This window comes from Engystomops pustulosus, unplaced genomic scaffold (assembly GCF_040894005.1).
Source record: "Engystomops pustulosus unplaced genomic scaffold, aEngPut4.maternal MAT_SCAFFOLD_110, whole genome shotgun sequence".
Lineage (NCBI taxonomy): Eukaryota > Metazoa > Chordata > Amphibia > Anura > Leptodactylidae > Engystomops > Engystomops pustulosus.
In genome coordinates, this window is record NW_027284992.1 from 115,535 (window position 1) to 132,642 (window position 17,108).

At 53.7% G+C, this 17,108-nt stretch overlaps 2 protein-coding genes across 4 annotated transcripts in view; one reads left to right on the plus strand and one right to left on the minus strand.

Moving 5' to 3' along the window:
• LOC140107068 (N-acetyllactosaminide alpha-1,3-galactosyltransferase-like) overlaps positions 1–7,472 on the plus strand; it is a 30,870-nt gene extending 23,398 nt beyond the window's left edge. For all 3 annotated transcript variants that reach the window (XM_072131637.1, XM_072131636.1, XM_072131638.1), the window contains 4 exons: positions 4,990–5,063; positions 5,997–6,134; positions 6,207–6,477; positions 6,670–7,472. In XM_072131637.1, the coding sequence (XP_071987738.1) occupies positions 4,990–5,063; positions 5,997–6,134; positions 6,207–6,477; positions 6,670–7,077 (891 nt within the window). In that variant the 3' untranslated portion in view covers positions 7,078–7,472. The remainder of the gene's footprint in view (positions 1–4,989; positions 5,064–5,996; positions 6,135–6,206; positions 6,478–6,669) is intronic.
• Positions 7,473–9,739: 2,267 nt separating this feature from the next.
• ATP6V1G2 (ATPase H+ transporting V1 subunit G2) lies at positions 9,740–14,721 on the minus strand. The gene is made up of 3 exons (XM_072131632.1): positions 14,486–14,721; positions 12,050–12,150; positions 9,740–10,064 (listed from the first exon to the last, which is right to left on the minus strand). Exons 1-3 carry the CDS (start codon positions 14,565–14,567, stop codon positions 9,888–9,890), a joined length of 360 nt encoding a protein of 119 aa, XP_071987733.1. The 5' UTR covers positions 14,568–14,721; the 3' UTR covers positions 9,740–9,887.
• Positions 14,722–17,108: the final 2,387 nt, after the last annotated feature.

Below are 17,108 nucleotides of genomic sequence, written 5' to 3' on the forward strand. Positions count from 1 at the left end.
CCTTCTTCTTCCTGGTGCATGTAAGTGCATTGTCCGTGTATAATGCGCTGTGCGGGGAGTCACTAAGATCCTGCACCCGATATCCTGCATGTGTCACTTCCCTGCTCAGGTCCCCGGAGTTCACCTTCTTCTTCCTGGTGCATGTAAGTGCATTGTCCGTGTATAATGGGCTGTGCGGGGAGTCACTAAGATCCTGCACCCGATATCCTGCATGTGTCGCTTCCCCGCTCAGGTCCCCGGAGTTCACCTTCTTCCTCCTGGTGCATGTAAGTGCATTGTCCATGTATAATGCGCTGTGCGGGGAGTCACTAAGATCATGCACCCGATATCCTGCATGTGTCACTTCCCCGCTCAGGTCCCCGGAGTTCACCTTCTTCTTCCTGGTGCATGTAAGTGCATTGTCCGTGTATAATGCGCTGTGCAGGGAGTCACTAAGATCCTGCCCCGATATCCTGCATGTGTCGCTTCCCCGCTCAGGTCCCCAGAGTTCACCTTCTTCTTTCTGGTGCATGTAAGTGCATTGTCCGTGTATAATGTGCTGTGCAGGGAGTCACTAAGATCCTGCCCCGATATCCTGCATGTGTCGCTTCCCCGCTCAGGTCCCCGGAGTTCACCTTCTTCTTCCTGGTGCATGTAAGTACATTGTCCGTGTATAATGCGCTGTGCGGAGAGTCCCTAAGATCCTGCCCCGATATCCTGCATGTGTCGCTTCCCCGCTCAGGTCCCTGGAGTTCTCCTTCTTCTTCCTGGTGCATGTAAGTGCATTGTCCGTGTATAATGCGCTATGCGGGGAGTCACTAAGATCCTGTGCCCGATATCCTGCATGTGTCACTTCCCCGCTCAGGTCCCCGGAGTTCACCTTCTTCTTCCTGGTGCATGTAAGTGCATTGTCCGTGTATAATGCGCTGTGCGGGGAGTCCCTAAGATCGTGCTCCCGATATCCTGCATGTGTCGCTTCCCCGCTCAGGTCCCCGGAGTTCACCTTCTTCTTCCTGGTGCATGTAAGTGCATTGTCCGTGTATAATGCGCTGTGCGGGGAGTCACTAAGATCCTGCACCCGATATCCTGCATGTGTCGCTTCCCCGCTCAGGTCCCCGGAGTTCACCTTCTTCTTCCTGGTGCATGTAAGTGCATTGTCCGTGCATAATGCGCTGTGCGGGTAGTCACTAAGATCCTGCACCCGATATCCTGCATGTGTCAAATCCCCGCTCAGGTCCCCGGAGTTCACCTTCTTCTTCCTGGTGCATGTAAGTGCATTGTCCGTGTATAATGCGCTGTGCGGGGAGTCACTAAGATCCTGCACCCGATATCCTGCATGTGTCGCTTCCCCGCTCAGGTCCCAGGAGTTCACCTTCTTCTTCCTGGTGCATGTAAGTGCATTGTCCGTGTATAATGTGCTGTGCGGGGAGTCACTAAGATCATGCGCCCTATATCCTGCATGTGTCGCTTCCCCGCTCAGGTCGCTGGAGTTCACCTTCTTCTTCCTGGTGCATGTAAGTGCATTGTTCATGTATAATGCGCTGTGCAGGGAGTCACTAAGATCCTGCGCCTGATATCCTGCATGTGTCGCTTCCCCGCTCAGGTCCCTGGAGTTCACCTTCTTCTTCCTGGTGCATGTAAGTGCATTGTCCGTGTATAATGCGCTGTGCAGGGAGTCACTAAGATCCTGCCCCCGATATCCTGCACGTGTCGCTTCCCCGCTCAGGTCCCCGGAGTTCACCTTCTTCATCCTGGTGCATGTAAGTGCATTGTCCGTGTATAATGCGCTGTGCGGGGAGTCACTAAGATCCTGCGCCTGATATCCTGCATGTGTCGCTTCCCCGCTCAGGTCCCTGGAGTTCACCTTCTTCTTCCTGGTGCATGTAAGTGCATTGTCCATGTATAATGCGCTGTGCGGGGAGTCACTAAGATCCTGCGCCCGATATCCTGCATGTGTCGCTTCCCCGCTCAGGTCCCTGGAGTTCACCTTCTTCTTCCTGGTGCATGTAAGTGCATTGTCCGTGTATAATGCGCTGTGTGGGGAGTCACTAAGATCCTGCACCCGATATCCTGCATGTGTCGCTTCCCCGCTCAGGTCCCTGGAGTTCACCTTCTTCTTCCTGGTGCATGTAAGTGCATTGTCCGTGTATAATGCGCTGTGCGGGGAGTCACTAAGATCCTGCACCCGATATCCTGCATGTGTCACTTCCCCGCTCAGGTCCCTGGAGTTCACCTTCTTCTTCCTGGTGCATGTAAGTGCATTGTCCGTGTATAATGCGCTGTGTGGGGAGTCACTAAGATTGTGCGCTCGATATCCTGCATGTGTCGCTTCCCCGCTCAGGTCCCCGGAGTTCACCTTCTTCTTCCTGGTGCATGTAAGTGCATTGTCCGTGTATAATGCGCTGTGCGGGGAGTCACTAAGATCCTGCACCTGATATCCTGCATGTGTCGCTTACCTGCTCAGGTCCCCGGAGTTCACCTTCTTCTTCCTGGTGCATGTAAGTGCATTGTCCGTGTATAATGCGCTGTGCGGGGAGTCACTAAGATCCTTCCTCCGTTATCCTGCATGTGTCCCTCCCCGCTCAGGTCCCTGGAGTTCACCTTCTTCTTCCTGGTGCATGTAAGTGCATTGTCCGTGTATAATGCGCTGTGCGGGGAGTCACTAAGATCGTGCGCCCGATATCCTGCATGTGTTGCTTCCCCGCTCAGGTCCCCGGAGTTCACCTTCTTCTTCCTGGTGCATGTAAGTGCATTGTCCGTGTATAATGCGCTGTACAGGGAGTCACTAAGATCCTGCACCCGATATCCTGCATGTGTCGCTTCCCCGCTCAGGTCCCCAGAGTTCACCTTCTTCTTCCTGGTGCATGTAAGTGCATTGTCCGTGTATAATGCGCTGTGCGGGGAGTCACTAAGATCCTGCACCCGATATCCTGCATGTGTCACTTCCCTGCTCAGGTCCCCGGAGTTCACCTTCTTCTTCCTGGTGCATGTAAGTCCATTGTCCGTGTATTATGCGCTGTGCGAGTAGTCACTAAGATCCTGCACCCGATATCCTGCATGTGTCGCTTCCCCGCTCAGGTCCCCGGAGTTCACCTTCTTCCTCCTGGTGCATGTAAGTGCATTGTCCATGTATAATGTGCTGTGCAGGGAGTCACTAAGATCCTGCCCCGATATCCTGCATGTGTCGCTTCCCCGCTCAGGTCCCCGGAGTTCACCTTCTTCTTCCTGGTGCATGTAAGTACATTGTCCGTGTATAATGCGCTGTGCGGAGAGTCCCTAAGATCCTGCCCCGATATCCTGCATGTGTCGCTTCCCCGCTCAGGTCCCCGGTGTTCACTTTCCTCTTCCTGGTGCATGTAAGTGCATTGTCCGTGTATAATGCGCTGTGCGGGGAGTCACTAAGATCCTGCGCCCGATATCCTGCATGTGTCGCTGCCCCACTCAGGTCCCCGGAGTTCACCTTCTTCTTCCTGGTGCATGTAAGTGCATTGTCCGTGTATAATGCGCTGTGCGGGGAGTCACTAAGATCCTGCACCCGATATCCTGCATGTGTCGCTTCCCCGCTCAGGTCCCTGGAGTTCACCTTCTTCTTCCTGGTGCATGTAAGTGCATTGTCCGTGTATAATGGGCTGTGCGGGGAGTCACTAAGATCCTGCACCCGATATCCTGCATGTGTCGCTTCCCCGCTCAGGTCCCCGGAGTTCACCTTCTTCCTCCTGGTGCATGTAAGTGCATTGTCCATGTATAATGCGCTGTGCGGGGAGTCACTAAGATCATGCACCCGATATCCTGCATGTGTCACTTCCCCGCTCAGGTCCCCGGAGTTCACCTTCTTCTTCCTGGTGCATGTAAGTGCATTGTCCGTGTATAATGCGCTGTGCAGGGAGTCACTAAGATCCTGCCCCGATATCCTGCATGTGTCGCTTCCCCGCTCAGGTCCCCAGAGTTCACCTTCTTCTTTCTGGTGCATGTAAGTGCATTGTCCGTGTATAATGTGCTGTGCAGGGAGTCACTAAGATCCTGCCCCGATATCCTGCATGTGTCGCTTCCCCGCTCAGGTCCCCGGAGTTCACCTTCTTCTTCCTGGTGCATGTAAGTACATTGTCCGTGTATAATGCGCTGTGCGGAGAGTCCCTAAGATCCTGCCCCGATATCCTGCATGTGTCGCTTCCCCGCTCAGGTCCCTGGAGTTCTCCTTCTTCTTCCTGGTGCATGTAAGTGCATTGTCCGTGTATAATGCGCTATGCGGGGAGTCACTAAGATCCTGTGCCCGATATCCTGCATGTGTCACTTCCCCGCTCAGGTCCCCGGAGTTCACCTTCTTCTTCCTGGTGCATCTAAGTGCATTGTCCGTGTATAATGTGCTGTGCGGGGAGTCACTAAGATCCTGCACCCGATATCCTGCATGTGTCGCTTCCCCGCTCAGGTCCCTGGAGTTCACCTTCTTCTTCCTGGTGCATGTAAGTGCATTGTCCGTGTATAACGCGCTGTGCAGGGAGTCACTAAGATCCTGCTCCCGATATCCTGCATGTGTCATTTCCCCGCTCAGGTCCCCGGCGTTTTCCTACTTCATGATGCATGTAATTTGAATGTTAAATTCCGCGCTCAGTTCGAATCCTTCGGATCGTAACGTCACAATCTGATCACGTGTGACACAATCCCAGCGTAGACACTACTTATACCTACCACAGCCTCGTAATCCTGAAATCCGTGAACAATCCGAGGAAAGTGCAGCATGACCCTTAGTGAATGAGCCCCATTATATAAGTATTTTATTATCATTCTCCTTTTTCATCAATGGAGCTTGGTTTTTGTAGGATCAGTTGACATTTTTATTGGTGTAATGTTTTGGTTTCCTTTATATCACTCACATGATTGGAGAATAGTAACGCTGGAGGCGCGGTATAGATGGACTCACCTCCTGATCTGACATGTCATCCTATTCACCGGCCTCAATGGTCGTATGTCATGAGTGCACAGTCCTGTCCTTATGTCTGGATGTCTCTGCAGATCACCAGGAAGGGGCTGCTGTGGTTTGTACCTTTTATGGCTCTGAGTTACATCATGTACATCCGATCCTTAATGTGAGTATGGAAATTTACCTCCAACACTAGTAAAAATCTAAAAGCAAGAAATACTGGGGGTCATTTACTAAGGGCCCGATTCGCGTTTTCCCGACGTGTTACCCGAATATTTCCGATTTGCGCCGATTGTACCTGAATTGCCCCGGGATTTTGGCGCACGCGATCGGATTGTGGCGCATCGGCGCCGGCATGCGCGCGATGGAAATCGGGGGGCGTGGCCGAACGAAAACCCGACGTATTCGGAAAAACCGCCGCATTTAAAAACCGAAAAAGTGTCGCTTGGGAAGCGCTTACCTTCACCTGGTCCAGCTCGGTGCATTCCGGCGCGTTCAGATGATTTTCAGCGCAGCAGCGCCACCTGGTGGACGGCGGAAGAACTACCTTCATAAATCCCGGCCGGACCCGAATCCTGTGCAGAGAACGCGCCGCTGGATCGCAAATGGGGCAGGTAAGTAAATCTGCCCCAGTGGGTTTACCCGGTCCGTTCGCGATCCAGCGGCGCGTTCTCTGCACAGGATTCGGGTCCGGCCGGGATTCATCAAGGCAGTTCCTCCGACGTCCACCAGGCGGCGCTGCTGCGCTGAAGTCCGCTGGAATGCCTCGAAATACACTGGCCTATCCAGGATGAAGGTGAGTGAAATTTTCGCGACACTTTTTTTTTTTTAAATGCGGCGGTTTTTCCGAATACGTCGGGTTTTCGTTCGGCCACGCCCCACAATTTCTGGCGCGCGCATGCCGGTGCCGATGCGCCACAATCCAATCGCGTGCGCCAAAATCCCGGGGCAATTCAGGTACAATTGTCGCAAATCGGAAATATTCGGGTAACACGTCGGGAAAACGCGAATCGGGCCCTTAGTAAATGACCCCCACTGTGTGTGTCTTGTGTCTCCTGATCACAGGATTTCTGATGATTAACCCTGCGTGTGCTTTTAGCTTCTTTCCTAAAGAGCCGTCCAGGACGCGGTGGGGGGCTCCGATCGTCTGGGAAGGAACATTTGATCGTGAAAAGGACAATAGATTCCACCGGACTCGTGGGACTGTGGTCGGCCTCTCGGTATTTGCCGTTGGAATGTGAGTGTAATGTCCGGTGGGACCTGAGTTCCCGTATAATTGGTGTTTTCATCTCCGCGATGGTCTCCTCAGGTACCTGGAGACTTACCTCGAGGACTTCCTGGTGTCGGCCAGTCGTTACTTCATGCCTGATCTGCCCTTGATGGTCTATGTCCTCACTGAGCGTCCATCCGAGGTGCCCACAACCCCTGCGCGGCGCGGTATGTCCGTCATCACCCTGAAGGTGACCAGACAGACTCGCTGGCAGGACGTCTCTATGCTGCGCATGATGGATCTGAGGGATCGAGTGCTGCCCATGGCTCGGGATCAAGTGGATTACCTCTTCTGTATGGATGTGGATCAGGTATAGTAACTGGGACAAGAGACGGCTACAGCCTGGGGTTCTCCGGGATTGAGTGCATGCTGGGAGATCTTCATTACATGTATATAGGAGAATAGTGAAGCCCCAGCAGCTGCAGGGTTCTCCGCAGACTCCCGCGATGGACTTTGTACCTTCAGGCTTTGCCTTACATTTCCTTCCTTCTTAATTCTTTAGATATTCACCTCCATTTATGGACCAGAGACTCTCGGTGACCTTGTGGCTCAACTTCATTCTGGATATTACTTGGCGAGCAGAGAGGAATTTCCCTACGAGCGGAGCCCATTCTCGGAGGCCTTCATACCTCCAGGGGACGGCGCGTTTTACTACCACGGAGCCGTATATGGGGGCAAACCCAACCTCCTCCTGAACCTCACCTCCCGCTGTCTGAGGGGCATCCTGAGGGACAAAAATATTGGTGTGGAAGCCATCTGGCAGGATGAAAGCCACCTCAACAAGTACCTGAACCTGGAGCACCTACCATCGAAGCTGCTGTCCCCTGAGTACTGCTGGGACAACAGGCTGTGGCTGAGGTTTCACAAACTGAGGTGGGGAAAGAAAAACTATGAAAAAACCAGAGCATGACCAAGAAACACGGAGCCGGGAGGCCGCTCCTCAGTGACAGTGACTTACCTGGACCAGAGGGACACCAGCACAAGGCACAGAAGTGTCTACCTCCAGGGGAAGACAAGAAGTATGGAACTTACTATTATTATCAAGAAAAACCAACGTGAGCAGGTTATAATGCCGCCATATAGTGCCGAAATAATAGCGCCAAAAGAAACCCATATAATATCTACATGATACACAGTGCACATATAATACCGCCACGCAGTGCACATATAATACCGCCTCGCAGTGCACATATAATACCGCCTCGCAGTACAGTATTCATCTGATCCATCCTCAAACCTCCTATACTGGACCATTAGCGCGGAATCTGTGTGCGCTATATAAATAAAGAATTATTATTATTATTACTGGAGGTCGCGGCGGTCCCCCAATTAGTAGCCCCTTAATAATCGTGTGGGGTCTCCTGGTGCCTAATAACTTTCATTGTGTCTGGTGTCACTAGAAGGGGCTCACTGAATAAGCATGAGCAGTAAGTCTACTCGGTGCTCCACCTGGTGGTGGTGACGGAAAGACAGAATCTAATCATTTTATCATTAGGAGGGAAGACGTTCTGCTGCTTCCAGTCCACAAGTGTCCCTCGTCCACCCAAGTCCAATGTCCTGAGCACCAGACTCCCCGGATCTCATCCAAGCACCAAACAGCCGCTCCCTCCAATGCTAAGACACAAACATGCAGGTGACTGTGTTTCTGTGCTGTTCTTCCAGGTGTCAGGACTTTTTCCTGTGTCTTTGGCGTTACTGGATTGTATTTGCCCTGATACAGAGGGAAGAGTTGGCGCAGGCAATGGCTTCATGGACGATGATGTGGAAATAGTCACCACTACAGAATAAAGTTAGGACTGGTGATGGGTATTCAAACGAACCTTTTAGTCTGCCCCGCCCACACACAGTGATTGACAGTGAGAGTCCTGATTACTCCGCCCACACACAATGATTGACAGTGAGAGTCCTGATTACTCCACCCACACACAGTGATTGACATTGAGAATCCTGATTACTCCGCCCACACACAATGATTGACAGTGAGAGTCATGATTACTCCGCCCACACACAATGATTGACAGTGAGAGTCCTGATTACTCCACCCACACACAGTGATTGACATTGAGAATCCTGATTACTCCGCCCACACACAATGATTGACAGTGAGAATCCTGATTACTCCGCCCACACACAGTGATTGACAATGAGAGTCCTCATTACCCCGCCCACACACAGTGATTGACAGTGAGAGTCCTGATTACCCCGTCCACACACAGTGATTGACATTGAGAATGCTGATTACTCCACCCACACACAGTGATTGACAGTGAGAGTCCTGATTACCCCGCCCACACACAGTGATTGACAGTGAGAGTCATGATTCCTCCACCCACACACAGTGATTGACATTGAGAATCCTGATTACTCCGCCCACACACAGTGATTGACAGTGAGAGTCCTGATTACTTCACCGACACACAGTGATTGACAGTGAGAGTCCTGATTACCCCGCCCACACACAATGATTGACAGTGAGAGTCATGATTACTCCACCCATACACAGTGATTGACATTGAGAATCCTGATTACTCCGCCCACACACAGTGATTGACAATGAGAGTCCTGATTACCCCGCCCACACACAGTGATTGACAAGGAGAGTCCTGATTACTCCGCCCACACACAGTGATTGACAGTGAGAGTCCTGATTACTCCGCCCACACACAGTGATTGACAATGAGAGTCCTCATTACCCCGCCCACACACAGTGATTGACAAGGAGAGTCCTGATTACCCCGCCCACACACAGTGATTGACATTGAGAATGCTGATTACTCCACCCACACACAGTGATTGACAGTGAGAGTCCTGATTACCCCGCCCACACACAGTGATTGACAGTGAGAGTCCTGTTTGTCCCGCCCACACACAGTGATGGACAGTGAGAGTCCTGATTGCCCCGCCCACATTGTGATGTCACGTCTAAATTCTATTTGATGTCCAATTTGAAGTTTGTTCAGTAAGACTGATTGACGAGCCACACCCAACAATATGGCCACTTACCCAACTTTCCGAGAGCCCTGAAGGGCAAATCAGCTTATCAGTATTCAGAAGCTTGGGCTAGCTGAGTGACCAGCACATGTTTTAATGGCAGACATCGTGGTTGTCACCCAGCTTTCCCAGACACACATAACATGAATGGGTAATGTGATGATTGGGGATTTTTGGGGGGCAGTTACTATAGGGGCCCTTAGTCTCCATCGTGATGAAACGTGGCTGTAATATGCACATAGAAGGCACAGTCTGAGAGATTGGGGGATGGGCGCGGGTGTGACAAGGATTCCCTGCAGGGTGGGTCAGCTGTCAGAGCAGGGCTGATAACAGAGAACAATAGACTGTATTTTCATGAATAGAAACATCTCATAAGGCAGACACCGAACACTTCTCACAGCTGAGGGTTTGTCGCAGTCGTGTCTGCTGTAGTAACCAGCAGTCACTGATGTCCTAGTTTGTTACTGTGTATCAGTTCAGGAAAAATGAACTGGAGCTCCATTTCAGAGGCTGTCAAGGCTGGGTGCAATTGTACCAAACCCTCAGCAGTGAGATCTTCTGAACATGGCGACTACAAGAGGTTTAGTTGTGTCTTTATTGTTCCAAATAAATAACAGAGAGGATTATGGGTAACAATACAGCAGCAACAAGAAAGAGGCGCCGCAGCTTCTCGGCGGGGGATAAATAGTGATGCTCTACACGATATGGGCACAGGGGGCCGGGGGGCGCTCAGTAGTTGGTGAAGCGATAGTTGGGGTGCAGTTCGGCTTTGACGTCACACACCAGGCTCAGCAGTCTCCTCAGCACCAGCTCCTTATTCTTCCCATGGCTGCTCTGCACCATCTGCAGCGTGTGACGGGTGCGGGCTTCTATCTCCGAGGACAGGTCCCCCTGCGTTCCCAAGGCCTGACAAGAACACAACAGAAGTCAGGCAGCCTGGTATGTACAGGACTTGTGTTTTATGGGATGATTTGTAGCTGCTCCCCTATGTCCAGCCGTCCGCTCTCTGTGCGCGGAATTAGTTCTAATTGGGGAATCTGATTGATAGAAGTGAAAGGACAGCAGAACAGCAGGACAGCAGGACAGCAGCACAGCAGGACAGCAGAACAGCAGGACAGCAGAACAGCAGCACAGCAGGACAGCAGAACAGCAGGACAGCAGCACAGCAACACAGCAGGACAGCAGCACAGCAGAACAGCAGGACAGCAGGACAGCAGGACAGCAGCACAGCAGCACAGCAGGACAGCAGCACAGCAGGACAGCAGAACAGCAGAACAGCAGGACAGCAGAACAGCAGAACAGCAGGACAGCAGAACAGCAGAACAGCAGGACAGCAGCACAGCAGGACAGCAGCACAGCAACACAGCAGGACAGCAGCACAGCAGAACAGCAGCACAGCAGCACAGCAGGACAGCAGCACAGCAGGACAGCAGGACAGCAGCACAGCAGGACAGCAGAACAGCAGCACAGCAGGACAGCAGCACAGCAACACAGCAGCACAGCAGCACAGCAGGACAGCAGCACAGCAACACAGCAGGACAGCAGAACAGCAGCAGAGCAGAACAGCAGGACAGCAGCACAGCAACACAGCAGCACAGCAGAACAGCAGCACAGCAGCACAGCAGGACAGCAGGACAGCAGCACAGCAGAACAGCAGCACAGCAACACAGCAGCACAGCAGAACAGCAGGACAGCAGCACAGCAACACAGCAGGACAGCAGCACAGCAGAACAGCAGCACAGCAGGACAGCAGGACAGCAGCACAGCAACACAGCAGCACAGCAGAACAGCAGAACAGCAGCACAGCAGAACAGCAGAACAGCAGGACAGCAGCACAGCAGAACAGCAGCACAGCAGGACAGCAGCACAGCAGAACAGCAGGACAGCAGCACAGCAGGACAGCAGCACAGCAGGACAGCCGAACAGCAGAACAGCAGCACAGCAGGACAGCAGGACAGCAGAACAGCAGGACAGCAGCACAGCAGAACAGCAGCACAGCAGAACAGCAGCACAGCAGGACAGCAGCACAGCAGGACAGCAGAACAGCAGGACAGCAGAACAGCAGAATAGCAGCACAGCAGGACAGCAGAACAGCAGCACAGCAGAACAGCAGCACAGCAGGACAGCAGGACAGCAGGACATCAGGACAGCAGGACAGCAGCACAGCAGAACAGCAGCACAGCAGAACAGCAGGACAGCAGAACAGCAGCACAGCAGGACAGCAGAACAGCAGGACAGCAGAACAGCAGCACAGCAGGACAGCAGCACAGCAGCACAGCAGGACAGCAGAACAGCAGGACAGCAGAACAGCAGAACAGCAGGACAGCAGCACAGCAGGACAGCAGAACGGCAGCACAGCAGCACAGCAGGACAGCAGAACAGCAGGACAGCAGAACAGCAGCACAGCAGGACAGCAGCACAGCAGGACAGCAGAACAGCAGCACAGCAGAACAACAGTCATAAAACTCATTGATGTTTCCCAGAAAATGGTGTTTCTGAAAATTACAACTCACAGAACATGAATCTGGTGCCCCCTGTGCTGCCCCGGCAGAGGGCATCATTTATTTCTGGTGCACCTTTAACATGGGGCGCGCCACACAATTCTGTTGGACTTTGTATGATAAATGTGTCGCACGGACTGGGCCCCGGACGCCCCTTCAGTGCAGAAATCTGTGTCGCCTGATGGTGCAGCCGCTCCCCAAATGTGCAGACACTTCTTATACGTGTGCGAGGAGTTTACACCTAAATGAACCTTCGCAAGGTCCTTAGGAAATGAGCCCCAATATCTTATACTAGACGGGGCCTGGATTGTGGCGTGGAAGGTATTAGTGACGCATCAATCCACCCATTACATGCGCCCCATGACCTCCCTATAGTATCCGTCCACCTACCGTGCGCTGCTGGCTCTGGAATTCCCTCTCCCTCTCGATCCGATATTGTTCTATCTCCACCTGAGCCTCTTCTTTTGCTTGTTTCAGCCTCCGGGCTTTACCTGTAGGAGATTTACATAGATTATATAGAAGGAATATACTGGATATTAAGGTATCAGTCACACAGGTGCGGGGGCTGATGGGGACAGGGCTGGGGACAATGTGTCATGTGTAAGTAACAATCACCACTGGGCAGTATAATAGGAGCAGGTAACATGGTGTCAGTGATGTCTCCAGTAACACAGGTGCAGGGGCTGATGGGGACAGGGCTGGGGACAATGTGTCATGTGTAAGTAACAATCACCACTGGGCAGTATAATAGGAGCAGGTAACATGGTGTCAGTGATGTCTCCAGTAACACAGGTGCGGGGGCTGATGGGGACAGGGCTGGGGACAATGTGTCATGTGTAAGTAACAATCACCACTGGGCAGTATAATAGGAGCAGGTAACATGGTGTCAGTGATGTCCCCAGTAACACAGGTGCCGGGGCTGATGGGGACAGGGCTGGGGACAATGTGTCATGTGTAAGTAACAATCACCACTGGGCAGTATAATAGGAGCAGGTAACATGGTGTCAGTGATGTCTCCAGTAACACAGGTGTGGGGGCTGATGAGGACAGGGCTGGGGGACAATCTGTCAGGATTAAGTAACAATCACACCCCTGGACACTTTACAAGGAGGCTGGTGCTTGGCATCATTGTTTCTCTTCTGTTACCCATGGTTATCTCTAAAGAAACACGTGCAGTCATCATTGCACTGCACAAAACTGGCCTCACAGGGAAGAGTATCGCAGCGAGAAAGATTGCCCCTCAGTCACCGATCTATCGCATCATCAAGGGATTCAAGGAGAGAGGCTCCATTGTTACCAAAAAGGCTCCAGGAGCCCAAGAAGGAGCAGCAAGCGCCAGGAGCGTCTCTTACAAGTGTCTCAGCTTGGGGATGGGGCTCCCAGCATCGCAGAGCTCAGGAATGGCAGCAGCAGGTGTGAGGCATCTGCACTGTGACACTGCGGAGACTCCTGGAGCAAGGCCTGGTGTCCAGGAGGGCAGCACAGAAGCCGCTTCTCTCCAGGAACCATCAGGGACAGACTGATATTCTGCAGGAGGTGCAGGGAGTGGACGCTGAGGACTGGGGGGACAGACGGATATTCTGCAGGAGGTGCAGGGAGTGGACGCTGAGGACTGGGGGACAGACGGATATTCTGCAGGAGGTGCAGGGAGTGGACGCTGAGGACTGGGGGACAGACGGATATTCTGCAGGAGGTGCAGGGAGTGGACGCTGAGGACTGGGGGACAGACGGATATTCTGCAGGAGGTGCAGGGAGTGGACGCTGAGGACTGGGGGACAGACGGATATTCTGCAGGAGGTGCAGGGAGGGGACGCTGAGGACTGGGGGACAGACGGATATTCTGCAGGAGGTGCAGGGAGAGGACGCTGAGGACTGGGGGACAGACGGATATTCTGCAGGAGGTGCAGGGAGTGGACTGCTGAGGACTGGGGGAAGTCATTGGGGGTCATTTACTAAGGGCCCGAATCGCGTTTTAGCGGCGGGTAACCCGAATTTTTCAGTTTCGCGCCGATTTCCCCTGAATTGCCCCGGGATTTTGGCGCACGCGATCGGATTGTGGCGCATCGGCGCTGGCATGCACGCGACGGAAATCGGGGGGGCGTGGCCGAATGAAAACCCGACGGATTCGGAAAAACCGCCGCATTTAAAAAAAAAATGTGTCGCGGAGCTTGCACTTACCTTCATCCAGGATAGGCCGGTGTATTTGAGTGTGTTCCGATGCTCTTCAGCGCAGCAGCGCTACCTGGTGGACGGCGCAGGAACTGCCTTAATAAATCCAGGCCGGACCCGAATCCACCGCAGAGAACGCGCCGCTGGATCGCGAATGGACCGGGTAAGTAAATCTGCCCCATTGTGACAGAATGCAGCAGTGATTGTGCAGGAATGGACGGCGATCAGTCAGGATCTGGTGCAGGAGGTGAGTGAGAGCTGCCAGGGAGAATTGCAGAGGTCCTGAAGAAGAAGGAGAGGTCCTGCAGATACTGACTCGCTGCAGTAACTCCTCCCACCTGACAATAAAAGCTTCTGCTCCCCATAATATGATTGCACTTGTATCTCTGTATGTGATAAACATCCGACAGACCAGAGGGACACATCATGTGACAGGAGGAGATTGTGTCATTCTCAGGACTTATGGCCAGGACTGTATATAGTAGACATGGCCCCTGTGTATAGTATTATATAGCAGTAATATACAGGGTACAGATCACACAGGGGGGAGGGGCTGTATATAGTAGACGTGGCCCCTGTATATAGTATTATGATAATATACAGGTGACACCCCCCCCCTCTTGCACATAGACAGACGGATGCACACACAGATCTTACGTTTTCTGGCCTCGGACACGCGCTCGGCCGCCCTCTTCTCAGCCTGCAGCAGCTGCTGGATGCCCTGGGACTGGCTGGTCATGGTGTATACGGCTGTATAGGATGTGGTGTATACGGCTGTATAGGATGTGGTGTATACGGCTGTATAGGATGTGGTGTATACAGATGCGGCTGCTGTCCCTGTGTCCTCTGCTCTGGCTCCAGTCTCCTCCTCCTCAGCATCATTCGGCTGCTTCCCCCCCCCTCCATCCTCCTCCTCCTCCCCCCTCCTCCATCCTCCTCCTCCTCCCTCCTCCTCCTCCATCCTCCTCAGCATCATTCGGCTGCTCCCCCCTCCTCCATCCTCCTCCTCCTCCCTCCTCCTCCTCAGCATCATTCGGCTACCCCCTCCCTCCTCCTCCCGGAGCAGCATCTCCTGTATCTGGGTACCGCTCCTCCCCATGTAGCCTCCTGGGGGCGCCACACTGCAGCCAATGTGAATGACTGATCCATTCTTCTCATACAAGAGATTTCATCAGCTCCCGTATAGTTGTCTGTACCGTATATATATATATAAACCTTTCACCACAATCCAAAGACACACGAGTGTGAACTGGTTCTTATAAACTAAATCTCAAAAGAAAAAAACTTTAAAAATTCTATTTTTTATTAAAGATAATTAAAAAAAAAAACTCATTACAACATTTGTAGATGACTACAAGAAATCCTTCAGTCTGACCCTAAACCTTCCGTGACTGCATGAAGCGCATCAATCCGTGCCAATCGCTGCATCTCTAAAGAAGTACAAATGCAGAAATAGACTGCGAATACGTATCAGAGCGCCGCATTAACCTGCCCCCTGAGGAAGCGGTGACACGCGGAGCGCGCCAGAGTAACGTGCCCCCAGAGGAAGCGGTGACACGCGGAGCGCGCCAGAGTAACGTGCCCCCAGAGAAAGCGGTGACACGCGGAGCGCGCCAGAGTAACGTGCCCCCAGAGAAAGCGGTGACACGCGGAGCGCGCCAGAGTAACGTGCCCCCAGAGGAAGCGGTGACACGCGGAGCGCGCCAGAGTAACGTGTCCCCTGAGGAAGCGGTGACACGCGGAGCGCGCCAGAGTAACGTGCCCCCAGAGGAAGCGGTGACACACGGAGCGCGCCAGAGTAACGTGCCCCCAGAGGAAGCGGTGACACGCGGAGCGCGCCAGAGTAACGTGCCCCCTGAGGAAGCGGTGACACGCGGAGCGCGCCAGAGTAACGTGCCCCCAGAGGAAGCGGTGACATGCGGAGCGCGCCAGAGTAACGTGCCCCCTGAGGAAGCGGTGACATGCGGAGCGCGCCAGAGTAACGTGCCCCCAGAGGAAGCGGTGACACGCGGAGCGCGCCAGAGTAACGTGCCCCCAGAGGAAGCGGTGACACGCGGAGCGCGCCAGAGTAACGTGCCCCCTGAGGAAGCGGTGACACGCGGAGCGCGCCAGAGTAATGTGCTCCCTGAGGAAGCGGTGACACGCGGAGCGCACCAGAGTAACGTGCCCCCTGAGGAAGCGGTGACACGCGGAGCCCACCAGAGTAACGCGCCCCCAGAGGAAGCGGTGACACGCGGAGCCCACCAGAGTAACGTGCCCCCAGAGGAAGCGGTGACACGCGGAGCGCGCCAGAGTAACGTGCCCCCAGAGAAAGCGGTGACACGCAGAGCGCGCCAGAGTAACGTGCCCCCTGAGGAAGCGGTGACACGCGGAGTGCGCCAGAGTAACGTGCCCCCTGAGGAAGCGGTGACATGCGGAGCGCGCCAGAGTAACGTGCCCCCAGAGGAAGCGGTGACACGCGGAGCGCGCCAGAGTAACGTGCCCCCAGAGGAAGCGGTGACACGCCGAGCGCGCCAGAGTAACGTGCCCCCAGAGGAAGCGGTGACACGCGGAGCGCGCCAGAGTAACGCGCCCCCAGAGGAAGCGGTGACACGCGGAGCGCGCCAGAGTAACGTGCCCCCAGAGGAAGCGGTGACACGCGGAGCGCGCCAGAGTAACGTGCCCCCAGAGGAAGCGGTGACACGCGGAGCGCGCCAGAGTAACGTGCCCCCAGAGGGAGCGGTGACACGCGGAGCGCGCCAGAGTAACGCGCCCCCAGAGGAAGCGGTGACACGCGGAGCGCGACAGAGTAACGTGCCCCCAGAGGAAGCGGTGACACGCGGAGCGCGCCTCGGGGTACTTCCTCCGTAGACACTACACACCAGGGGTGAGTGAACTTGGAACAGTGGATGTTGGAATTCTTTGAAAGTTACTTTGTTACAATCTTTGCACTTTTTATTCCATGGGTAATTGTAACTATGGGCACGTTAATACGGCGCGCTGATATGCAGGGGCGTAACTAGGAAAGACAGGGCCCCACAGCAGACTTCTGAATGGGGCCCCCTTCCCACTGTAAAATATGCATCTTACACTCACATGTCCAGCAAAATATGCATATAATGGTGCACATCCTCCATTTTTTAGTGTTACCTTGGATGACGGGGCCCCCTGACACTGTGGGCCCCATAGCGGCTGCTATGGCTGCTACCACTGTAGTTACGCCCCTGCTGATACGTATTCGCAGTCTATTTCTGCATTTGTACTTCTTTAGAGATGCAGCGATTGGCACGGATTGATGCGC

Coding starts and splice junctions, on each gene's coding strand:
- ATP6V1G2 (XM_072131632.1), bottom strand. CDS start 14,567: ATGACCAGCCAGTCCCAGGGCATCCAGCAGCTGCTGCAGGCTGAGAAG. Junction 12,151..14,485: donor CGTGTCCGAGGCCAGAAAAC/GTAAGATCTGTG, acceptor AATCTCCTACAG/GTAAAGCCCGGAGGCTGAAA. Junction 10,065..12,049: donor TCCAGAGCCAGCAGCGCACG/GTAGGTGGACGG, acceptor TGTTCTTGTCAG/GCCTTGGGAACGCAGGGGGA.